Genomic DNA, 24698 nt, shown 5'->3' on the forward strand with positions numbered 1-24698 from the left:
GATTTTAGTTAACTCTCTCCTTCATGACCACCTAAAAAGAGAATATCTTTTGCATAACAATACATTTCTCAATAAAATAAATAGTCCTTATTGGATACACATAGATATACAGATATAGGACTCATTCATGGAACAATGCCTGACATGAGATGGGAGGTAGTAAGTGAGGTACACATGGAGAGCGACAGCGGGGGCAGAGAAACAAAAAAAGAAAAAGAAAAAAAAGATGCTATATAAACCACGTTTGCACAGTCCACATGGGATTGTGATAAATCAGGAGCAGGGATTACACTGGAGTGTGAGTTAATCTGAGCGTGAGGCAGGTCAGACAGAGAGAAAGACAGACGAGCTAAAGCTTCAGCAGAACCTCGCAGGCCAAAAAAAAAAAGCCTGTTGGGTATGCCACTGGTTTTTTAATACACCTCGAATATTCTGCTGTCTATCTGCACACCAGACGGTAACCGTGACGACATCAGACACCGATCATCTAAAATCACACCACAGAAAATGACCAGTCATAACAGTGTACTTGGTAATATGTAGGGACTTACTGATACTGGAAAACGTAAAAAAATTTCTGCATATTAGACAACATATACGCTAATACTGATTGACTAATAATGACTAATATCGACCAAGCGGTGTATCAGTCAGGCTCTAATAATGTGGAAAGTAAAAGTCAGCAAGTGGAAAGAAGAGAAGACTAAAGCTGAGAGGAAACATACGTTTTAAAAAGGAACCAGAGCAGCACACACTACACACTCTTCATCTTTAACCAACAAATTTGGTTAACAAATTGAATTTAAAAAGGTTAAAAAAATAAATAAAAATCTAACGCAATTCGACAGACTCAGATAAGGAAGTGGTTTTTCGTGCGGTTTCTCAATCTGCCCCTCGGTTCATGTGCAGGCACACACTGAGGAAGGTGAGAGACGTAATGAGTCACCTGAGATGGCACGAATCTAGCACCTATTTCTGGCAGAGAATGAAGATGTTCAAAGACTTCAGAGTTTGTGAATGATCAAACGTCGGTGTCTGTGTGGAGGCAGAGAGGTTGGTCAGTCCTTAACAGTCTAGCAGATATCACTGAGCCATCATGTGGGCCTGGCTCACACCCCAGAAAAAAAAAAAAAAATGAAAGTTGTAATAACAGATGCCTGGGCACGTCTGTGTGCGTGTGTGTGTATGTGCGTGCCAAACGCGTAGCTGTCCTGCAGGAATGGAATTTGAGGCCTGGTATTTTGACATACTGACGAAAGTGGTGACCCCTGTTGTGGCACCAGGTTTTACACGGTGGACAACAGCCCTAAACAGCTCGGTACAGTATGCAGGATAGTACGCAGGGACTGAGGAATCGAACAAAGGACGAAGTATTGAAGTATTGATGTAATGATTTAGGTAACCCTCATAGAAGTGAATAACTGTATTGCCTTTAACAAATGATATGATGAGAGATTTGAAATCACAGCAGGTCTGGGGGGGGGGGGGGGGGTACGCTGAGGTGAAGGGGGTGCATGGTGTAAAGACCCAGACAAGTAAGCTTTTTTAAATTGTTGGTTTTAAGTAAAACAATGCTACAAAAACAAATAAAAGCGCCACCTAAATGTCTGTGACCTCCTTTGCTCCCAGCAGGGAAGCAGCAGCAGCAGCAGCAGCAGCAGCGGCAGACTTGCTTCGGGACAGACCCAGAGCCAGAGAGGCAGCCAGCGCCGCCCGGATTCAGAAAGACACAGAGGATGAGATTAGACTAGATTCCAGTAAATGAAGCCTCCTAACGCTCTTCTAATTAAAATAATGCTCCGGGGCCGTGACCACATGGGGAGCCTCCCCCTCATAGAGCACGGGCTGCTGTTTCTAAACACACAGTGCACCTCTGACCCAGGAGACCATGCAGAGGAGGCTGATCATGGTGCTCAAACGTGAGGTAATAAAGTAAGCCCCCCCCCCCCCACTGCTGGAGGCATAAACACGCTGAAAATACATTTAATGTCTGCATTAAAAACACTTGAACCATTCTGTGTAACATGTCTGTGAGACTCACAAGTGGGCCACACTAGTTGATTATTTCTTATAGAAGAAGAAAGCTGAGTAGTGAGAGTTTACATGAATTGAGAGCATTATTTTAATCTCTTTATAATGCAATTTAATATACTGAGCCGCTGGAAAGGTTCACATTGTACGTAAGTAATAATGTATTTATGATGTGCCGTTTTTAAAATAACTACAGTGCACAAACCAAGCCAGACTGAGTATTTTAAACTACACAATCAGGGAAATTGGATGCAAGTAGTATCATAATTAATCAATGAATCAAAATTCTGCATTTCACGCTTCCAACTAAAAGGTCATTCCTGTAAGTCATAATGCCTGAGAAAAAAAAGAAGAAAAAAAAAAAAAAGGACCCAGCAGCCAAAACAGACAGGTGGTTAACTCTAATTAAAACCGAGTGTGATCACTGATATGGAGGATAATGTTGGCACTCCTTTCTTCTTCCAACATCAATTTGACTACAGCAGCTTGGGGGGAGGGAGGGATAGTGAGTCCTCACTTACATCATGTTGTTGTTTATCACAGCTTGACTTCTCGGCACAGTTTACTTTGGCAAAACCCTCTAATGACTCCGGCTTAAAAACAACAACAACAATAATACTTTGTAAAAAAAAAAAAAAAAGCGACAAAATCTGTTGTGCAGTAAACAGATGTGGAAGTGTGTGTGCGTGTGCGTGTCAGTGTGTATTGAGGAACAACTGTTGCGGTCGTGCCGCCTGATTCCACTGTGAGCTCCGGCAGCTGTTACTGAAGATATTAACCACCTCTATGGAGCGTGTGTTTCTGCTCGGAGTGCCACTAAATCTGCTCTATCACCTTCTCACTTATGTCTAATTGATATATCAGATATGTATTTATGACGTGCTGAACACTCGTACGCTGCGCAGAGAGATAACTGGAGTCTAGTAGAGAGAGACAGAGAGAGAGAGAGAATGATAAGGTTTGGTTTAAATTCAACTGTCAGTGTCTTTATGGCACATCAGGAGGGAGTGGTGTGAAGATGAGAAGCAGCGAGACCTAATTACAGCTCTCTGACACAAAACTCTGCTACACAGGCAGAGAGGCAACGAGAAGAGAGGCAGAGGGAGCCAGAGAAGAAGGAGAGAGAACAGTGACGGAGGACAGATTGAGAAAGAGAGAGAGAGAGATGAATTGCAAAAGCGACAGAAGCTGCGAGAGAGTGAGAGAGAGCGAAAGAGGGAGGGAACGAGAAAAAGAAGACAGAGATGCACTTTGAAGAATCACACTCTTTGTGATCAGCTTAGGAAAACTCCTTGAGGGCAAATAACATAAAATGAGGGCATCTCTTTTTCAGAGGAGCCAAACTAGCTATGTTTTATTCTGTGGAGTGCACTGTCCTCCATTTGCGGTAGCCGGCTAGCTAAATGAGCCTTTTTTTTTTTTTTATACCCCTCCATCAATCCTGCTCCCATTAGAAGCAACATCCAACCTGCAACCTTTTTTTTTCCCTCTCCCTTTTATTAGGTCTTAATATCTGGAAATGACATACAAAATTTGGGTTGCCTCCAGATTCAGAACAATCACAAAGTTTGATCTCTGACTTGTGTGAGTGTGAGTGACATCGATCAGGATGTTTATGTCCGGAGATGGTGAGAGATTAAACAGGAAACATGGAGATTACAGATCCTAATTCCTGCTTTTAGATGGCTGATTTAATGAGTCTCACAGCCTGTCTGCTGTCACACAAACACCCGTCATCTTTTAATGATTAGAGAAGCGTTAGGAGGAAAGCCCCCCAGAAGCTCTGTCAAAACTGTACTTTATACTGTAAGCTTTATCTAGGGCATCTACGTGCCAGTTGACAGGTCTAAGAAAAGAAAAAAAACCCCCAAAAGAACCCACTATCTCACACCATCACCCAGCTCAACTACCTGTACACAAGCTGTGAGCATCACCTAAACTGGAAAACAGTCGCCAGGAAACATCTCACCTTCAATAATATTGTCAGAAACTCTGCCCTGAAGTAACACTTGTTAATCACATTTCTTCTCTGCGCCTCCATTTCTCATCTCAATAAAAAGACCTGAAAAAGAACCTGAGCGCCCACCTGTACCGCTGCTACTCTTTCCCTAAGAGTCTCCAGGCCGACCCCGGACACAGACTACTTTCTGCTCTAACAAGCTGTGAGCAAACAAAGCCACGGGGGCATATATATATATATATATATATATATATATATATATAGAGAGAGTGTGTCAATTTAAGAGGGCATGTTTTTCTAACTTCCGCTGACATATTAAACCTTGCCCGGTTAAGCAGCTATTAAGCTCGGAGTGGATAAGTTGCCGGGATAAATAAGTGTGTGCCTGCTCGGCCTGCTGCCGCTTGTTGACTTGAAGCCGGTGCCTCAAACGTGCAAACAGGCGTATGAAATAGGACAAAAAAAAAAAAGAACGAGAAGAGTGGGGTTCATGCAAACACACTTTCCTCCGTTTCTAAGCTAAGGCAATATTTGCAGTTTCCACATCTCCTGCCACTGGCGCTGTGAGCAGAAGCATGCTGGTAGTGGCGTCACCGGGTGGTGATAGAAAAAAAAAAAAAGGGTTGCAATTCTTGCTATTTGAAAGAAAAGGCTACTACTGCTTTTATGAAAATCCATCTACGAATGCAGGTGACCACAAAAGCGACACGTGTGTTGCAGGGATATTACATTAGATGACTGAAATACTGCGGTACACTTTAGTCTGGCTGACTTTTAAAGTTGCATGTAGTTCATTGTAAATCTCTGCTTCCTGCTCTGTTTAGAGCCCACGTTTTACCTAAAAAAAGTACCTACCTTTAGGAGGTTTGCACTATTTACAGTCCCTCATTAGTCATAACACAATCATCCCAAGCGTCCTCTCATCTGATTTTGTAGGAAAAGTCAGCATGACCTGTTTTGTGTAGATGCTTTGCACAGTCTATACTTATTTTTTCTTATATATATATAAAAAAAAAGGACACACTGTTTGAGTTAGATTAAAGACAGAAGATGGAAAAAACTGAGTCAGAGAAATGTACTTATCTGCGCTTTCTCTCCAGAGACTCAGCCCTTAATTAGAAAATGAGTGCCAATCAGCTGCTATGCAAATGTGACTGGAACACACACACAGTCTGACTGCAGTGATCTTATAAGCCTCTGGCAGTGTAACTACGGTGAGTCTCAGATGTGCTGCACAATGAGCAACATAGCAGGGATTTATTGACCCTTCAGCTCCATGTAGTACATTGCAGTGCTGCTTTTCACATGGCCGAGACATCGGCAGAAAAAACGCTGCTGACTTGAACTCGGGAGTGTTTGGAAGTTAAAATCAAAACAATGAGGTTTGGATCTGGGTTTGGAGCTCAGAGAGAAGTCCTCAGCAGCTCTCGTGAGAGGCTTACAAGTCTTTCAAGTCTTTCAAGTAAGGTTTGCATTTTCAAGATGTTCAAGGCATCACAAGGCAGCGCTGATAAAGCTCTTCCTCCTCGCGGTGGGCAAGTGGATGAAGAGAAATCAATACTCAGAGCAATAATGGGCGATGAGGGAGCAATTAATCGGGGGAGAGGTGGGGGTGGCTAAAAGCTCTGTGCTTTACTTGGAATTTAAAAAAGAACGTGATCAGGTTATACACAATAAATACAGCTGATAAGATAACACTTCAACTGAAATGAGGAAACAAGAGAGAGAACGTCACAAGGTGAGTTCTTGCTGAAACCTTAATGATTTTACTGCCATCATATTCCAGTTGTCTAAAAGGACGGGGCTGAGTAAATCTTAGGCTTCTCTGTGTGATTTCACTGCTGTAGCTTGGTAGGTGCAGCCTACAGTCGCTGGAGTTTGCTGTGGAGACACAGGAAGTTACTGGGGGGTGGGAAGACACATCAAACAGGATGTGAAAACAGCTAAGCTGTGGCATTAAGTTAAGCGCACACAGATACAAGGACACCCTAATGTTGAGACAGACTAGACAACTTTACCGCACGTTCTGGGCCCAGTTTGACTCTGGGATCGAGAGAGGTTTGGGACAGCAGCAGGATGAGTGGGTGGTGGTTGGTTACACTTCTGCCTTTTTTTTCTCAAGGAAAAGGCTTGTCTAGTCGTTTTGCACTTTACGTCGTGTCTCGTGTTCACATTTAGTTCCATCGAGAGTTATGTCAATAGACCTTTTTCCATGAAGACATGTCATGTCACAGCAGGAGCGAGTACAAATAATAAAACAAATGAATTCCATGTAGCTGCTTTGCTCTCAGGGTCCTGGTTTCCTGCATGCACTGTCAGGACTTACTGGGACACTTTAATAGAACAAAGCTTTGTTAATGTGATCAGTCACACCTGGGATTATCTCATATGACAAGCTGTGAAAAAGACCTTTCTTAAGTTTGAGATATTTTTGTTTTATTAAGGAAATTTAATTAAGAGACTAACTGAGACTGAATTTAAGACCAAAATCTCAATATTTGGTTTCATCAGTCTAACCAACTTTTACCATTCTGCAGCTATAATATTTTCTAACCCCTGCAGGCTTTCAAAGTTTTAATGTTTAATAAAGGTTTTCAAGCAGCTACATGAACCATCAGGCCTGCGTGTCCTGTCTAAAATCGTCTTCTGCATTTCATTCAACTGCGCCAAAATGTTTTATTTTTTTAGCCATTTCTCTGTGAGACATTATTTCATGTCTTAGCGTAGCACTAGCTAACACTTTCTCTTTTATGAGCTGACATTTACCTCCCATAATGTCGACCGGGCGTCTTAATGCTCCACAAAGGCCAAGCTTCTATTGGCGATCTATTGGCAAGCTCTTACTCAATTCCTGAGGTGACTCTAAATTCATGTTTTATTGCTATGCTATTTCATTAATGGCTGCAGTATAATATTGACAGAGCCAGTGTGACTTCAACACATTTTGTACAACAAATGCTTTCAATCTGCAGGCAGCAGTCTGAGGAGTGAGGTGGAGAGGCGGATCTTAGATCATGCAACATGGGCAGAGTTCAAAGATCTGTTGATGGGAGCTAATTCTGCCAGCTAGCAGGCCTGTTAATCTTTATTTATTTAAGGAGGAAATGAGAACAAGTGCACAGCGCTCTGGGCAATGGCCAGGCTCTAGTGTGGCCTCCACATGCCTGCCGCTTTGCCTCCAGATCTGCTTTCTGACACAGAAAATGAGCAAAATAAGACGAGATTGTGCTACTATGGCATTGGTTGGCCATCAGAGTTACTTGGATAGATGGATGAACTACAGAAATCAAAGAGGACACAGAAATAGCATTTTGCAGCTTAGTGGATTAAAAAAGTTGGTAAAAAACAATGTGATCCATAACAGGAGCAGCTACATGCATATTGCTGTTGTAGATTCAATTTAAGACCTTATGTTGAATCATTTGACATATCAATCTACACATTTCGGCCGAGAAACAGCTGTGAATATGATGAATGATGATTCTCATAGTATCATACTGTCTGCCAAATGCAACAGTACCAGGTCATGTGAACGAGACTCTCATACTCCTGAAACTCATTTTAACAATAGATCAGATCCTCAAACACAACCAAGGACAAACATTAACATTACTGTTTGAAGTAATGTGTGCTATTCCTAAGAATCATGTGTGTGCCTGTCACATGTTGAGACTGAGGTCAGGATTCAAATAAAAGAAAGACTTTTCATAAGAAAAAAAATCTTCTAACCACCAGTTGCACCTTCCCCTTTTCCCTTTTTGTCTATGCATGATGGGAAATTGCTTTGTGAAACTCGACTAGTCTGCATTATGCAAATTTGTCATGGGCCCACACTCCACACTCGTACCGTAAGATATTTACATGTAAGTTGTCAAATGTTTTGTTTTTGTCGGCGTCTAACAAATCTGGCTTTATGTTTAGGTGAAGAAAAAAAAAACTGTTAAAACTATTTGAAACTGTCTGGAAGAAAACAGGAAGGTAGTCACAACAGCTCGGCATGTCCTTAACTGATAAGGAGCAGAAAGTAGAGTTAAGGCGCGCACACCTTATTCTAACTTAGATATTATTATATTAAATCGGTGTGTACACAATAAAACGCCTTTGACAATAAACTGACGCTGCAAACCGCTGCTTAAAATATCTCAAATGAAGGTAGGCCGCTGTGACGATGTGACACTTTGCTCGGCTGCTCGTGAAGTGGCAAATGAGAGAACTAAATGTTGGTGGATGACTCAAGGCTGCAAATTAGAGAGGAGCCTGAGTCTGGTCAGCCAGCTGTGTGAGTCACGGTGACACAGTGCCTGCGTGCCGGCTCACGGCGGTGGAACCTGCTTCCCTTACGTCTAATAAAATGTCCCGTAACTATGCTGTAATGTTATGAATGAAAGCAGCTGAGAAGAGCGAGAGAGCTAAAACATGCGTAGGGTGAAAAAAACAAGAAAAATCAGTGATCAGTGAGTCAAATTAAAACACAAACAGTTAGTAATCACTTCTCAGATGGATTACACATTTCTCCTGAAAGATTTGCACACGAATTCTACTGTTCGGGGCAATCCTTATTTGACATTTAATAAAAAAAACCCACCGTTATCTAGTTCTACTTATTTGAGGACAAACTGTAATCTCCTATTTGTAATCGCACACTTTTGTGGGTATTATGACAATTGATTCGATTGAGGATATACACATATTGGATTGACTGGATGGACGGGTGAGCGCGACAGGGTTTCATGTCCCAGTAACAACCTTTTCATCCCCTCGGTGGCAGACCATTAGATAAATGCTTACATAAAAAAGCCTTTCTTTTTCTAAAAGCAAGTGCAACGAGGAAGAAAACTTCTGTGTGGCTGCGTGGCACCGGGCCAGAGACGGAGCTGCCTAATATTTGGGCTTCGACTTCATAGTGAGTTTAATGAGTCACTCTGATTGTCGCTTTAGCTGTGCTGCTGCTGGTGTCTCCCATACGTGTTAGAGAAGATTCAGAAGATGCAGGAATTATTGTTTTTAAAAAAGGTATTAAAATTGCTGCAAGATCAACAAAAGTGCATTAAATCATTCATGAATTCATCCTAACCTTATGTGGTAACAGATATTGGAAACGTGGAAAACTGAGAACCTCAATATAGCAGTCCTGAATGGCAGAAGGAGAGCTGGTGAAAGTATAGGATGCTCAAATAAGCAAAGGCTGAACACGGGCCTTCTCTCTCATGAGAGGGAGCCTTTGTCCTGAGAGCAGAGCTGTTTAGTATTAGTATCAGCAGACAAGACAAGACAGCACTGGCGATGGAAGCAAAAAAAGGAGCCACGATTAACACACACACCCACACACAGTTTGTGTTTTTTTTAGATATACTACATCAAATGGTACTGCTGTCAATAGTGATGAGACTTTAGTTTAGTATTACTGATGTTAAAACAAGTGTTACGTAACCGCAAAGATTCCACGGGTCTAAAACGCAAAAGAGTGCAAAGAGCAAAGTGAAAGAGGCTAAATTGATGGCTTTATTTAGCGCTTCAGCTCTTTCAAGTTACTAATGCAGAAAAATAACCAGATAGGCAGGGAACACACAGCTGATACCAGGCTAACCGCGGCACATTTTTGAGGTATCGGTAAACTCTCCCTCACTAACCGCTTAGCATAAATATGGCTAATAAATTCCCAAAATAACTTGAAACCACAGCCTTTGGTTATAGGTTATATAAAGTGTAACATGGGTCCACCTGTATACTAGTATTTATCAGCTGGGTGACGGGAGCTTGTTCCATCCTGTTCCTCTCATATGTTACCTGAGGGCAAACATTCAGACATGAGACTAATGTATGAGTTCTGTGAGGAGGAACAAAAGAAGAGGAAAAACAGTATAAAAGAAGATGAAAGACAAAGAGGGAGCCAGAGAGGAAGGGTGGGTGGTATCTGACAGTGGGACAAACATCATGCCGATTAATTTCGTCTAAAAAAAAAATATATATAAAAAAAAATAGTGAAATAGTTCTGTGTGCTGAGCAGCCGACACAAGTGATTCAGATGAAATGTGTGGCCGGTGCTGGAGGCCACGCTCATGCAGGCTATCCTTCCCCATTTCAGACTTGTTCTCTGTCCAAAAATAAACTGCAAAGCTGTTTTTTTTCTTTTTTCGGCAGCTCTTAAGACTGTGCACTTACAGTATGTTACCCACTAGCCAGGTCAAATATGGAGTCAGGATAGATGTATATGAGAGAGTCAGATATCAGATGATTTCAGGCTATAGGACTATAAAGGCATAAAGATTACAACAAGTATTACTGATATTACATCAATCTGTTTAGTTTCTGTTGAATCTCACTGCCAACTAGATCTTCACATATGTGATAAGACTCAGCTGATGCCTCATACTTTGCATGGGACCAGACAGCTCTGGTGGACAGAGCTTCTGTATAAAAATTTAAAAAAGAGGGTGTAAAAGCAGTTTTTCAAGGAAGGAAGGAAACCCAGAAATGACATATGGGGAACAGAAAAAGTTCAGTTTTAGATTTAAAAGTAGAAGTAACTCCAGAATAATTATATAATACTGAGAATTCTCAGCTGCAGAGACCAGCGGGCACTTCCCATCTTTAATGATGTCAATTAAGAGAGGGAACAAAAATCTTTGGTATTTCCCATCAACATGTCGGCTGAAACTCTGCCATCTAGAATAAAAGCTTGAACGTTTTCCATCAAGACAGCCTGCTGTTAAAATTAGAGGAAATGTACATCACTTTCTCCTCTGATATGCAAATTTAATACGAGTTCATATTTAGCTCTGTGTTTCGTGAGCAGTCTCTCGCTCTCCCTCTCTGTCTCACTCACCCCCCCCCCCCCCCAAAGGCCCCCCTGGTGCGATAAGTCTCTTCAAAAACTCCCCACTCAAATCATTTATTCAGGGAGAAAACCACAGCATGCATCCTGTGATAGCACTGGCAACTTATCCATAACAGCTGACCTGTATATTATACATACACAAATGATTACAAGTTAATTAATCAAGGTGCTTGCATGCTGTGAAGTAGCAGCACAGGGTCACTCTCATCTCACATGGAGGCTCTTCAGAGTTAAAATCTAAATTCTGTGGGAGGAATGGCTGTAAAACTATGTGGAGTATGTATTTACTAGTCCCAATTGATCCTTTATTATTAGCTACAGTTGTGCTATAAAGTCTTCTTTTATTCCTCTTCGCAGGTAGTGCAGGTAATATGACTTATGAGCAGTAGTGGTGACAAAACTCATAGTTTAGAATATGTATTTTCTGAAGTGGATAATTGACTTAGGACAATTATATGATCATATTATTGACACACATGTATGTAATGTTGCATCACAACAATTTTCCATCTACCTGCATGTCAAAACAAAGCTGGTGTTGCCCATGAAAACAATTTATTATTATGATCATAACAGAATGACAGCTAAGGCTAAAAATACACAAAGTGGTTCTTTTTAGAAATATATCATTCACAAAAGAGGCTGTTCACTCTGTAATCAGCCAGCAGCCCTTTCTAGAAACATCTCTTAGTAAAATACTGACTGACCTTAAAGCCGGAGGGGGGGGGGGGGGGGGGGGGGGGGAAGAATACTTATAGTCATGTATTATGAGATGGATGTTTATACATCGTACTCTGCAACAACCGTTTTCCTAGAATATGGCAAGAAAATATGAAGGTTTATCTGGATTTCTGCACAGTCCCCTGAGGCTGGGAAATAAAATGATCTCAACTATTTTCATGGTAAAATCTTCCAGGATAACAATGATACATTTATGAGATTTATATTTAATAGTCATTTTTGAGTCTGTTTCCTCTACAAGAACAGCCAAGAAACAAACAACCCCTCCTACTCACGATGACCACCTGTGTGGAGTAGGCCACTATTAGGAAAATGAGCTGCTGTGGGAGCGAAAGTGCAAAGAACGTGAGAAGGTAATGAGGGACCACTACAACCTTAAATGCTTAAAACCTGCTCTGCACTACCCACACTGTCCATCACGACCAAAGGCAGAGCCTGTTTTCTGTTTGAGAGGCCACTAGCTTAGGTTTACCTAATGAGGCTATCTACATCCGTTTATAATGTCCCAATTGTGTTTTTTTCTATTTATTAAGTTAAAAAAACACAAATAACAGTCAACAGATTAGTCTTTCCTGTTAGAAACTTGTAATGACGTTGCCATCTGTTTGTTCTGGTAAACAATTGTATATTATAAACCATAATCAACCTTCTGGTTTCTTTAGGTTTCTGTCCTGAGGAAAATACTCTTCAAACTGTATTATTCATATATGACGTGATAATTAGTGTTCGACTATCTCATTAAGATTGGAGGTGGGATGTATGAATTTCAGACAACAAGACAGCATCTTGTTTCACAGAGAAAAACTTGAAACAGTTCACAAGAGCAAAAAATCTTTTCCCCTCTTTAATACTTGTGCTTTTTGCTTTGTCACATAAACATTGTTCATTTAGAACAACATATTATCATACAATGAGCCAAAGCATCTAGGCCACAAGTCTTGATGTTCTGTAGCGTACCATCGCATGACGCAGTCGTTTGTTTTGGCTTTTTGTCACAAACTTGCTGATATTTTATTGTTTTCCTCGCTTACGCTTCTAATACAAATATGTAAGATGTCTAACATTGTGTTTGGCACCTTGTTTCTCTCACTCACTGTTGACTGCTGGGAAATGTGTTTTGGTCAACTGAGGCAGCTAGCGGTCTCATTAGCTGGAGAGCTAATATCTCTGTTTGTGTGTGTGTGTCTGTGTGTGTTTGGGGGGGGGGGGGGGGAGAGGGGGGTACTCAGATAGCACTGTTTTTGCTGAGTTGTATTATTATGCCAGTTGTTTGTTGACATTAGTGAGAGAGAGGTAAGGCACTCAGGAGTGTGCAAAAATGTCACAGCCCTTTGGATTTTAGCCAATAACCCGACTGGGTCCTTCACATAGAGATCAGTCCACAGACTGTTACAGTAAAACCAAAACAGTTGCAGAAGGTCTCATTTTTTGACGTTACAACCCGTTCACTCATTGGCAATAAAAAAAAATGAATGCATAAGCTGCTTTGCATTTTTACACATAGAACCTTAAAAAAGGCGTGTGAGTGTGACTGATTAATCTAGAAAGTGTATTAACAATGTAAGATATGAATAAAAATAAATGAATTTTCTTAATCTACAGAATGTAGGTGATGGTTTGAATCCCACAGAATTCCTTTTTAACAAAAACATTTCTGCCTGGAACTCATGACTTAATATTGATGACACTTTGTTTCAACACAGGAACATTAATTACACCGGAAATAAACTTAGAGCAAGAAAGAATTTTCAGGCATTTCGTAATTATAATCATGAGTAATGCAGACAAGCCTTGACATTAAATGATCAAATGGTTTAAAACTTACCTTGAGGACTTCTCCACGCTTGAAACTAAGCTCATCATCAGCAGTGGCTTTGAAATCGTATTTGGCAATGGCCTCCATGGTGCTGGTTGCGTGCCGGAAAACTGCTTGGCTGTAGTTGTGTTTCGGGGACTGAATAAAAAATAAAAACACTTATCCAGGCTGCTGTGGCCAGATACTTTTCTCCGAGTCTCTCCTCCCGTCTATGACCCGTTCCTTTAGGGCTTTGACCTCACATAAAGGTCACAGTAGGGTACCTGCAGCCAAGAAAGAATAGGAAATGTAGAGCACGTCTATTGCACAGGGGCAGGATGGTGTGATAGAAAAGAAATGCTGTTAATTTACCCTGAGACATGAAAATCCTCATATAAAGCATAAAATTTGATTAGGATGGCCCAACAAAAAAAACACTTTTAATCTGATCCTTTTTCTGTGATGGTTTTCCTGTAATCACGAGAAAGTTATTAAGTGATCTAGGCATCACAATCTTGTTCTCTTTAGATCTAACAATATCCAAAAAAAAAAAAAAAACTCATGTTCTCACTTCTCCTACTCCCCCAAAACAGAGAACAATCACAGATCAACAAGATACTGGTGTCATTTTTGATCCTTTAAGTTAACCACAGTCCATGACAGTTCATACAGACTTTCTTGACAGCTACCCACCTGACCAGAGCAGAGATAAGTCTACTTGAGCAGAGCTGTAAGTGGCTAAACCTACAGTTGCTGGGTTAAATGGATAAAGCTACGTTATCTCATTAGGGTTATTTACTAATATGCTGCCATACCGTACAGCTCTGAGATGTTGACACTAATACAACTCTAGTCTAATAAGGCCATTAAATGTGACGGCTAACAGCCAGATGACAGATAACAGAAGAGTAACGCAACTTTAAGCAAATGATGTCCCCAATGCAAACTTTACGATTTCATTGCTTTATTTAAACAACAATGAGTCCTCTTCGTCACGGATTATCCCGTTCATGTCAGCAAGAGTCGCCGATGAGGACACTTTTTCCAGAAAAGTCTTTCTGGTCGGTAGCGACACAACAAGTCATAAAAATATGACTGAAGCCATTGTGTTTACAGTAATACAACTGACACCGACTCAACCCCATGACCACTACACTCAAGACAGGCGAACAATAACGCACATCTCTGACAGAAGTAGTAAAACAAAGTCATGAAAAAGAGGGAAGCTGACTGTAATTATCCTCTAGGAGCTAACTATAACCTCCTCCTGATGTGATTCGCGTCTGATTTCAACATCGACTAAAATGCCACTTTCAGCACAAACCGCATTTTAACCCGTTTTTTCACGCCAGCTGGAGTTGGACCGGATCGATCCCGCTCCAGCAGACAGACTGCGCCCAGTGTTGACCGCTCGAAGCTAGCACACCGGCTAACGGTCGGGTAACAATAACTGCGATGCCGAGTGATTATAAAAGTTAACCCGGGTAATGTGACACGAGTGGTAGAGGAACGCTGACATTTCTCAACACGAGAGCTCACTTCCAGATGAACACGAGATGTGTATTGAACCCTCGAGGCCTACCAGCAAGCTTCACGTTGGCAAATGTGAAAAGGAAGAAAACACCTTTTTTTTCATAGCACAAGCTGTTGTTGCTGCTAGCACCAGTTAGCCCCAGCTAGCTTTACTGAACTTGACTAGCCTGCGTCGCGAAAGGAAAACAGTACACAACTTTTATGTCAAGAGAAAGCGTCGGGAAAACTCACCACTCGAGATATTCCGTTTAAGATGTTGCCACCGTGACAAACAAACCCCTCTCGTGTAATTATCCACTCCGTGTTTCCTCTCGAGAGGCAACAAACGATGTATGTCTTGTGTCGCTTCCACCCCGTCCTAGGAGCCGAAATCTAGCTACTAGCAGAAGGTTTGCGACGTTTATTTCCGCTTCCTTCCACAGAGCTGGGAGGGACGCCTTATTTTTTTTTACCCACCCGCATTCCGTGAAGACCCGTCCTACTCTGCCTGCCATTGGATAGTACTAGTTCTCATCGTCGTTTGATTGGTTAGCTCACAACCAATCAGAGACAGAGTAAGGAGGGTCTTCGTTGAATGCGGGTGGGAAAAAAATAACGCAGCCTGCTGCTGTTGTGACTGGAGCTCCTCCCTGTCAGTCTGTTCCGCTTATCTGCCAAACCCACCATATAACTGTCACCCACAACTGGCTTTAATTATCCATGATTACCTATGCTATTATAAGAATGAATAATAATGTAATTAATAATATCTATCTATCTATCCAAGTTAATTCAAAAGGGCTTTACTGGCATGGTAAAGACATTTACATTACCAAAGTGTGTAAAAATTTTTTTTTAAAAAAGTAGCCTACATTAACAGAATAATTAGTTTGCTGTTAGAAATATATAGCCTAAATACAGATACGTTAAAAAAAAAAAAAAAAAGAATACTCAATTTATCAGCTATTCTATCAATGTCTTTTTTTGGAGGTTGTAATCTGTGGTCAATGTCTATCTATCCATCCATCTAGAGCTTGTTTACTGGTTGGCTGCGTTACACACAAAAATGTATCTAATCTTAATATCATCTCAATCTATCTCCATCTCATTAAATATTTAGTTATGGTAAAATAAATTGAAATAGGACATCAGGTAAAACACTCCTGTTAAGGCACACCCCAAGATTTATTAGTGTAAAATAATCTCAAACTGTTGCCTATAGGCTATAATAACTGACTTTACTGTGCAGGTGATAAAAATAGACGGGGTAATGCCTGACAGTGAGCCAGGTGAAGCAAACTGCCTGATGAATGTGCTGATATGCTGCTTACTTCTCAATGACGCAATGAGGTTTAAGTGACTTCAGTCAGAAAGTGTGCTGGCTGGATGAATGCTGAATAAAAAAGGCTTTGTGTATTTCATCAGAGACTCTGCTGGTTCTTCTCATTACAAAAAAATCACATGCTATTAAAAGATGTGTGCCTGGATATGTCATATGCAAAGCAACCAAATCACACACACACACACACACACACACACACACACACACACACACACACACACACACACACACACACACACACACACACACACACACACACACACACACACACACACACACAAAATGTAATCTAAATTATTTTTTCTCCACACTTTCTTCACCTTTACTCAAGTACAGTACATAGCCCATTATTTGCCATTTGGCCAATGTGTGGGATATCTGCTCTATGTTTGTTTATTCTTTTTTTTGGGGGACATCTGCTTTTACTGTAATGTTGTCCGGTATGTGTGTGACAACGGAGACAAATACCTTGACAATACTGCCATCTAGTGGACATATTTAACATTGTGGAATCAGCGTTTAAAATGCTACATAGAGAGGATGACTGTAACTTGCTCTACTGTTCAAGCAAAGCTGCAAATTATGTCAAAAGTTCCGATTAAATATAAAAAGGATATATAACAGCATGTCTTAATTAAAGGCAGTGTTAATATGAGCTATCTATAGGCATGTCTTAAAAAATACAGATAGCAGTGTCACTAAAAGTTTATAACAGGCACAAAGTAAGGTCTATATTTGAGATAGAGAAAGCATGCAGCTAAACAAAAGTGGAAACAAACTAACAAACAAACTAACAAACCATTATCCATTACCTGCCACACTGACAGACAACAAGAAGCGCTACCTTTATCCTCTGGGAATGAAAACTAACGCACGACAAAATATCTCTGCGTGCTTGACTTGGAGCGCACGTACTGCCTCCTTTAGTTAAAGTCATAGAGGAGCTTGTGTGGCCAGTTTTCGGACTGATAGTGAGTGACGAGTGTGTTATGACTCTTTTAAAAGGTTCGTTTAATTGTTAATTGAAATAAGCTCTTTTTTTAATCGACCTAAAGTTTTTCTGTTTTTCTTATGGGACCGTTTTTCTAATTGCACTTTATTTTGAAATTTGAAATAAGATTATTTTTCGCAGCACTTTGTTTCAGAGAAAGACTTTCAAATCGATCTGGGATGGACTTTGCCTATATTTCAAACTCATCTTTTTCATCCGTCATTTCACCCGAGAATGAAGAAGATGGTAAGTTGATTGTTTCCTCTTTCTTTTTTTCTTTTTTTTTCAAATTGAGTGTTAGACGAGGATACTTGAATTTGCAGTACACGATGTTAGTATCATGTCAAAGCTGTAAAATTATCATTAAAAATAAGACAGACACATCAGGTAATGTGCTGTTGTGAACTTTTTTTAGTCATTCATATTTGATATTAATCACTTGTCATTATGATCTTTACCCCCCAATATCCACTGGCTTCAACATAAAGGTATTCATGGAGAGCAATCAAAGACATCAACATATCTGTTATATTTGACAATAGCATTCTGTTTGTGTCTTTTTTGACAGATTATGAGCAGTACAACAATGTGCTCATGCCAAGCATCTATGGTGTCATCTGTTTCTTTGGGATCCTTGGAAACGGCATTGTTATCTACACCATTGTGAAGAAGACCAAGTTCTGCTCCCAACAAACAGTACCAGATATATTTATCTTCAGTTTGTCCATTGCAGACCTCCTCTTTCTCCTTGGCATGCCTTTCCTCATTCACCAACTTGTGGGAAATGGCTCCTGGTGCTTTGGAGCCACCATGTGCACGGTGCTGACAGCACTTGACTCCAACAGCCAGACTGTCAGTACCTACATCCTGACTGTGATGACTCTGGATCGCTACCTGGCCACTGTCCATCCCATCCGCTTCAAGCATGTTCGGACCCCCTTCATGGCAGGGGCAGCAGTAGCGCTGGTGTGGGTGTTCTCTCTGGTCTCTATCACTCCTGTCTGGATGTACACAGGACTCATGCATCTCAAGGATGGATCAGTTGGATGTGCCCTCCTGCTGCCTAACCCAGCCACAGATACATACTGGTTCACCCTCTACCAATTCTTCTTGGCCTTTGCTCTGCCTTTGATGGTCATCTGCGGGGTCTTTTTCAAGATTCTTCAAAACATGTCAGCTACAGTGGCTCCACTGCCCCAGCGCAGCCTGAGGATGCGCACACGGAAGGTGACCCGCATGGCAGTGGCCATATGCCTGGCCTTCTTCATTTGCTGGGCCCCTTACTACATCTTACAGTTGGCCCACCTGGGAGTACAGCGACCTTCCTTTGCTTTCCTGTATGCCTACAACATTGCTATCAGCATGGGCTATGCAAATAGCTGCATTAATCCATTTATCTACATTATATTAAGTGAAACATTCAAGAGGCAGTTCATTATAGCCATTCGGCCGTCCCACAAGGTCTTCAGAGTTGCCCCAGCTCTGGCTGATTGCAGCATGAGTCTGAGGATGGCACCAGAAAGCTCTCATCCATCTCACCTACAGTCATCGAGAGAACTACCGCAAAACATGCTGCCTGTCACTGTGGCTGTGCACTGAGATGGACAGTCTACTGGTCATAACTGCCAACCACTATCAGCAACAAACTGCCATCTGCCACTACTGACTGATACTATTTTCTCTGTTTACATAAAGACAAGAAGAAGAGTGATATTTGAACTAAACAGTACATATATAAAAGGAGTGGTCATTTGAAATGAAATTTAAAAGCATGTTTAATGTGAGTAATAGTGATCTGTACTCATTATTTAATCAAAAAGAGGAAAAAAGGAAAATTAAATTACATGTATCTGGTATGTGACATTTTTGGTCTCAAATCGGAGAACCAGGTCAACCATTTTCAACAATGAAGTGCAAATTACAGACTAAATCACAAGAGAGCATAATGAGTGACTAGGTAAAGCAGACTGGTGTTTAATGTAGGCTAACATCATGTTTAATCATTCTCATACCTCTGTATAATTTAGTTTTTATGCATATTTTTGATTTGCATATGAAACAGCCATGGCTGAATATAGACTTTATAGTCGCTTTGGTACATTTTTTGAATCATCCTTAACATTTGTAAAACAGTAAGAACATGTCTTGAAACAGACTACACAATGTACTGTAGTACCTGCAAAGGCTTCCTCCTTTGTTTTGCCCCCTTTCCCTTCTCCAAGCAGCCTCACTCCTCCTCTTCTTCCCGGGCTGTTGAACCTGTTCAATTCCTTGTTGTCCATCCACTGTCAGTGACTGTAACACTGTGTTGTGCTCTGTCTATATACTGACCAATTGAAGGTTCATGAGATGCACCTTTGAGGTCTTTTAGAGAGCTGGTTCATCATTGGTTGATCTAACGCTTCAAACATTCTCCTTCATCAGTGAAAGTCAGGATTCACCTGAGAATAATCCATCAATACAGGACAAAAAATATGTATATACTTTATACCTGACAGATTATGACAACTGGTTCACATGACATAAGCAATTGATAGTTGGGGAAACAGCATGGTATGGAGATTGAACAATTAGTTCAGAGAATTTCAATACTGATTTGAGAAATAGATGAAAATGCTAATAAAAGTAATAATAGTAAATTACAAGGTAGAGCAGAGTTAGTCCAAATCTCCATCATGCACAATTACTACGATTGTTTCATTTATATGTTCAAAGTGTAACCTTGGTTTTACACCTAAACATTTGCATTTTCATGACCTGAAATAACATTTTGAATATAAACTTCAAAAGTAATTAATCTTGTTGAAGGTTTTATGTCATTATCCTTCTTTGTTTATCTGCACACAGTACTATCAGATTACAGAATGTACTGCGCACGTCATTCTGTTTGTCTATCATACAGTTTAACAGTCATTTGATAACCACACCACTAATAGCCAGTACAGCAAACACATTATCTGTAGTAGTCTTGTATTTCATTGTGGAAATCATCAGAAACAGCTGACATTAATACACTCCATGTGCGTGGCATTTATTGCATATTTATAGTGCTGCAGCTTTTTCAAATGTTGTAAATAATTGGCTTTTATTGTTGCATAAAACAAAGTGTTCCTGTTAACAGGCTGTTTGCCGAGTCATTGCCTGCATATTAACACGTCGGAAATGTCAAAACAGTTGTATTCAGCAGTGGCGTGCCATTAAAGCGAGCACACACAGCTGTGGGCGTTGCATGTAGTAATTACTGAGAGTGTAATAATTACAGAGTGAAAGGGCTCTGCTAGTGGCCCTCAGAGGAATCGCAGCTCCTTACACACCATGTGATCGGTGTGTTTTTTTAAACCAAATTACCGACTAAGTGAAGACAGATTGCACACTTGCTAGTGATGACAAAAAGTCTGCATTACATAATGACTGCAATTTAAATGTAGATTTGTTTTTCTATAGGAAGTGACAGTCTATAGGATCTGCTTTTATGTCAATATCAAAGCCAGTCTCATTGGTCGCATTGCTCAAAGTGACATTTTACTATACATATGTGTCTGTTTGGCTTGTGATGCTGTGACAGTTATTTATCTGCAGATATTCATTGTTTATCATGTTATAATATTGTACCCTGCTCTGTACCCTCTTTACTGGTTAATTGTACTTCTGGATACACAGGAGACTGTGTTTACCATGCTCAAACCTGAAGGACTTGTCTAATCAGGAGGTCAAAATCAGTTCACTCTTAATTAAAAGGTTCATGCTTAAGATAAGAGAAGACTTTATTGATCCTCAGAGGATTTTACAGTCTCTGCACTCTACTGGAGGGATGAACACCATCTTTCCAAAAAGATATTCCCTCATTTGGTGTTTTGATGATGGTGGTGGAGAGCACTGCCTAACACATAAGTCAAAAATCTCCCATTGGTCTTCAGTTGGGTTGCGATGTAGTGATCACAGTATATGAATCACATTATTTGTATTCTCATCAAACCACGCAGTGACTCCTCGTGTCCTATGGATGAGGGCATTGTAATCCTGGAAGAAACCTCTCCCATCAGGACAGAAATGTTTCATCATAGGATAAAGATGATTACTCAGAATACTGTATTAATTTGAGTGACTCTTCCCTCTAAATAGACAAGTGGACCAAAACCATGCCTGCAAAATGCCCCCCAAAGCATAACAGAGCCACTAGATCCCCTCATGGTGTATATATGTATTATAGATTTTGGCTATCAATCTCTAGAATGACATTTATTCTTTTTAAGAACAACAATTGCTTTGTAACATTGTGTCAATAAAATGTTACATTCCATAGAAATATCTCCATTCAACTGTATTCAAGGTTGTATATCAAGCCGGAAACATTTCAACCAGACATGTATGTTGACAGATATTTCTGGTCAATGATTTTTCCTTCAGGCCTATAGAGTGAGATAGAAAAGCAATTATTTACTGTGTGAGATTACCTTGAAGCAAATTTAGTGATAGGACAAGGAAGCCCTGATCATAAAAAAGCTTGACGTCAATGGCAACATAGGTTCAACATTATTACTTTTAAAGCTGGAGTCTTTTTACATTTAAGTTTCTTTACGTCTTGCATTCAATGTGAAACTATATGGTATGAGTTCTTCTACACCACAGGTTACAATGAACATAATATAAATGTAGGTTTTTGACAGAATTGTACATAAATGTCAGGGACTCTCGCTGTGCAAAGTCCTGAAATTTCCACCTTTGAATCTGCAAATGCTGATGTTGATGTCAAGCACAATGAACAGTAGCCTAAGTCATCAAACAGTCGCTGAGCAGAGCTTTAATGTTCACGGCACATGAAGACACATAATAAAAGTGTAAAACCTAGCAGAAAAGCCCAAGGCACTGATGTAGATGTGCTTTTTAAAATATACAGAAAGTCTGCTATAAATAATGCACTGTGGATTTACAGCACATAAACGACAGAGAAACACAAATTCACTTTTCTGCATTAGGAAGGTTAGAAAAGACAAAAACACTGGTGGAGGTTAAATGATCATAGGCATCTACCTGTTAATGATTTGAAATATATATTTTACTAACTCCCCAAATTTGATTTTTATGATGAAGGATTTAAGATGTGATCTTCTTGGCACCACTATGTGTTTCACTTCCATCAGTTTATGCAATTTCCTCTTGTTCTCTCAGCATTGATCGGTAGTTTGTGACTGCAGTCAAGCTTTGCACAATTTACTTTCTTTGCTGATTTCTCTACAGGATTGTCAATTTTTATGTCGAATTTCCTTTTGAAACCCCCCCCCCCCCAACAAAACAACACAATTGAGCACATCCCAGATGATCGATAAACATAGAATTAGTCCTGCACAATGTTGCCCACCCCCCATTGACATGCCATTACCCATCGTCATCATTGGAACCCCCGTGATGAGAAATGAAAAACACAAAGCAAAGACACACGTTTTCTTTATGAAGATGACATCAGAAAAAACTATAAAAAAACAATAAAGCCTAAGGATGGCATTTCACCTGAACGTTTAGATGCCTGTTGAAGCTGATTGAAATAGATGCACGGGCATCATACTAATAGGAAACACAAGCAGGTGTCCTACTTCCCTCTGATTTTGAATGATGACATCCTTTGGTGATGGTGACAAAGCGGCAACAGTAATGGCCTCAGGACAAATAAACACCAGCCAACACAACAGATCTCGGCATGAGCAAACACAGCAATTACCCCTTTTTATAATGAGTTTGGTCCAAAAGGCAGAAACCAGTCTCCAGTTCTCAAAAAAACCAAAAAACCCTGAGAACTGTTCATCATGCTGACAATAATCATAACACTGATGTGCTTCCACCATGTCATTTTGACGAGTAAATGATGAACTCCAATCACTGCCAATCACCAATCCCTAACATGTGGAGTATCATTATAATCAACAGCAAAAAGAGTTTTATCTTCTTTCTGTCTACTTTATTGCACACACAGCTCCCCGGTGTGTATTATTCATTTGTATGTTTTTATGTTATTTTGTTGTGTGTGTGTGTTAACAAGCTGCTCCTAACAAATTGCCCCCAGTGGGATTAATAACGTTGTTTGTATTGTATTGTATCCTTAATGTAACATGAGGCACTATTTAATTAAGAAAACATTTAAACTCCTCAATATTCCAGCAGCAATTGTGTAGGAAATGACTGAAAGTCTGGATAGGAAGACTGGAAACAGCTGGTTTGCCTCTGTCCAGGGGTAATCAAATCTTCTCATTAAACTCTTAACAAGACAGTGACTAAGCGTATGTTACAAAATGTTGAACTATTCCTTTAAACTCAAACTTTTAGGTGGTTTTACACACAAATAATATGATATGATTGATTTATAGATTACAGACACATAAACAAAAATCCAAGGTAAAACAAAGACTTTCAACAGGAAAACTAAACAATGCAATCATGAAATACATAAAAAACCATCAGTACAATTTAAGAAATAAAAAAACAACCACATCAAAAAAACAAGGATGGCTGAAGTTACAGTGTCATTACAGTTTTCAGTATAAATCTGTGACTCTGCTCTATAAATAGGTCCTAATTTTACTTCTATAAACTGTCATTGTCAACTTGACATTAACACACACTGGTCCTGGTGTTATAGTTATCCGGAGTATGGACCATTGTATTGAGTAAAACCATTTATACCCTTCTAAATATTTAAAAGCACAACCAACCCTCATCCATATGCATCACTGATGTGATTGTTTATGTTGAAGGAAGCCCAATGATCAATGCAGTGGTTGAGGTGATTCACCCTTCATCTCAATGGAGGTCACATAGATAGAATTACTTATCAGCTTGAACTCATCTGCAGCCATAACATAAAACTAAAATTATTATTCTGCACAAGTTGCCCGGAAGTGGTATCAACTACATGCAGGTTGATTAAAACCTAACATAATGATTTACAATGCATGTGATGCATTCATTCTTAGGTATTAACAATACGTAGATATCCTCAGTTTTCCGCTTAAGTCATGCATTGGCACATGGAATTTGTTAATTTGATTATTTCATCATACATTTGGAGAAACAGACAATTCCTCCAATAGTTAAATAAAGAAGGGGCACAGAATTGACATCTTTTCGATTTATCAATCACGGTTACATAGAATAATTGAAAAGGGCATTACAGTGCAGAGAAGAAAAGGGAAAGCAGAGATTAAAGTGGCAGTACTGAGAAATGGGATTCCGGGAATTAACAGAAATGACATGTGTGGTAAAGTCAACTTTTCACACTGCTGCATAAAAGTGAATCCTATGTCATTAAATTGTCCAAATAGTCAACAAGGGAGACGCATTTTTAGCAACAAATCGACTGCTTTCTCCACTGACATGAAATGATGAATATGTTGCTCTAGCACACACTCTTCTTTTGTTAGGTTTCCATTTTTCTGAAAGGTCCTGAAAGCAGTTTTTACTCAATATTTACTCACAGGAGAATTGTGACTATAAAAG

At 40.0% G+C, this 24698-nt stretch overlaps 2 protein-coding genes across 2 annotated transcripts in view; one reads left to right on the plus strand and one right to left on the minus strand.

Moving 5' to 3' along the window:
- grb2b (growth factor receptor-bound protein 2b) overlaps positions 1-15262 on the minus strand; it is a 30194-nt gene extending 14932 nt beyond the window's left edge. The window contains exons 1-2 of the mRNA XM_062438875.1: positions 15130-15262; positions 13396-13649 (exon numbers count right to left, since the gene is read on the minus strand). Coding sequence (XP_062294859.1) covers positions 13396-13473 — 78 coding nt within the window. The 5' untranslated portion in view covers positions 13474-13649; positions 15130-15262. The remainder of the gene's footprint in view (positions 1-13395; positions 13650-15129) is intronic.
- A 2521-nt stretch (positions 15263-17783) lies between these two features.
- mchr1b (melanin-concentrating hormone receptor 1b) lies at positions 17784-18809 on the plus strand. The gene has a single exon (XM_062439465.1). The coding sequence runs from the start codon at positions 17805-17807 to the stop codon at positions 18807-18809; it is 1005 nt and encodes a 334-aa protein (XP_062295449.1). The 5' UTR covers positions 17784-17804.
- The last annotated feature ends 5889 nt before the right edge of the window (positions 18810-24698 follow it).

The sequence above is a fragment of the Scomber scombrus genome, chromosome 18, assembly GCF_963691925.1.
Source record: "Scomber scombrus chromosome 18, fScoSco1.1, whole genome shotgun sequence".
Classification (NCBI taxonomy): domain Eukaryota; kingdom Metazoa; phylum Chordata; class Actinopteri; order Scombriformes; family Scombridae; genus Scomber; species Scomber scombrus.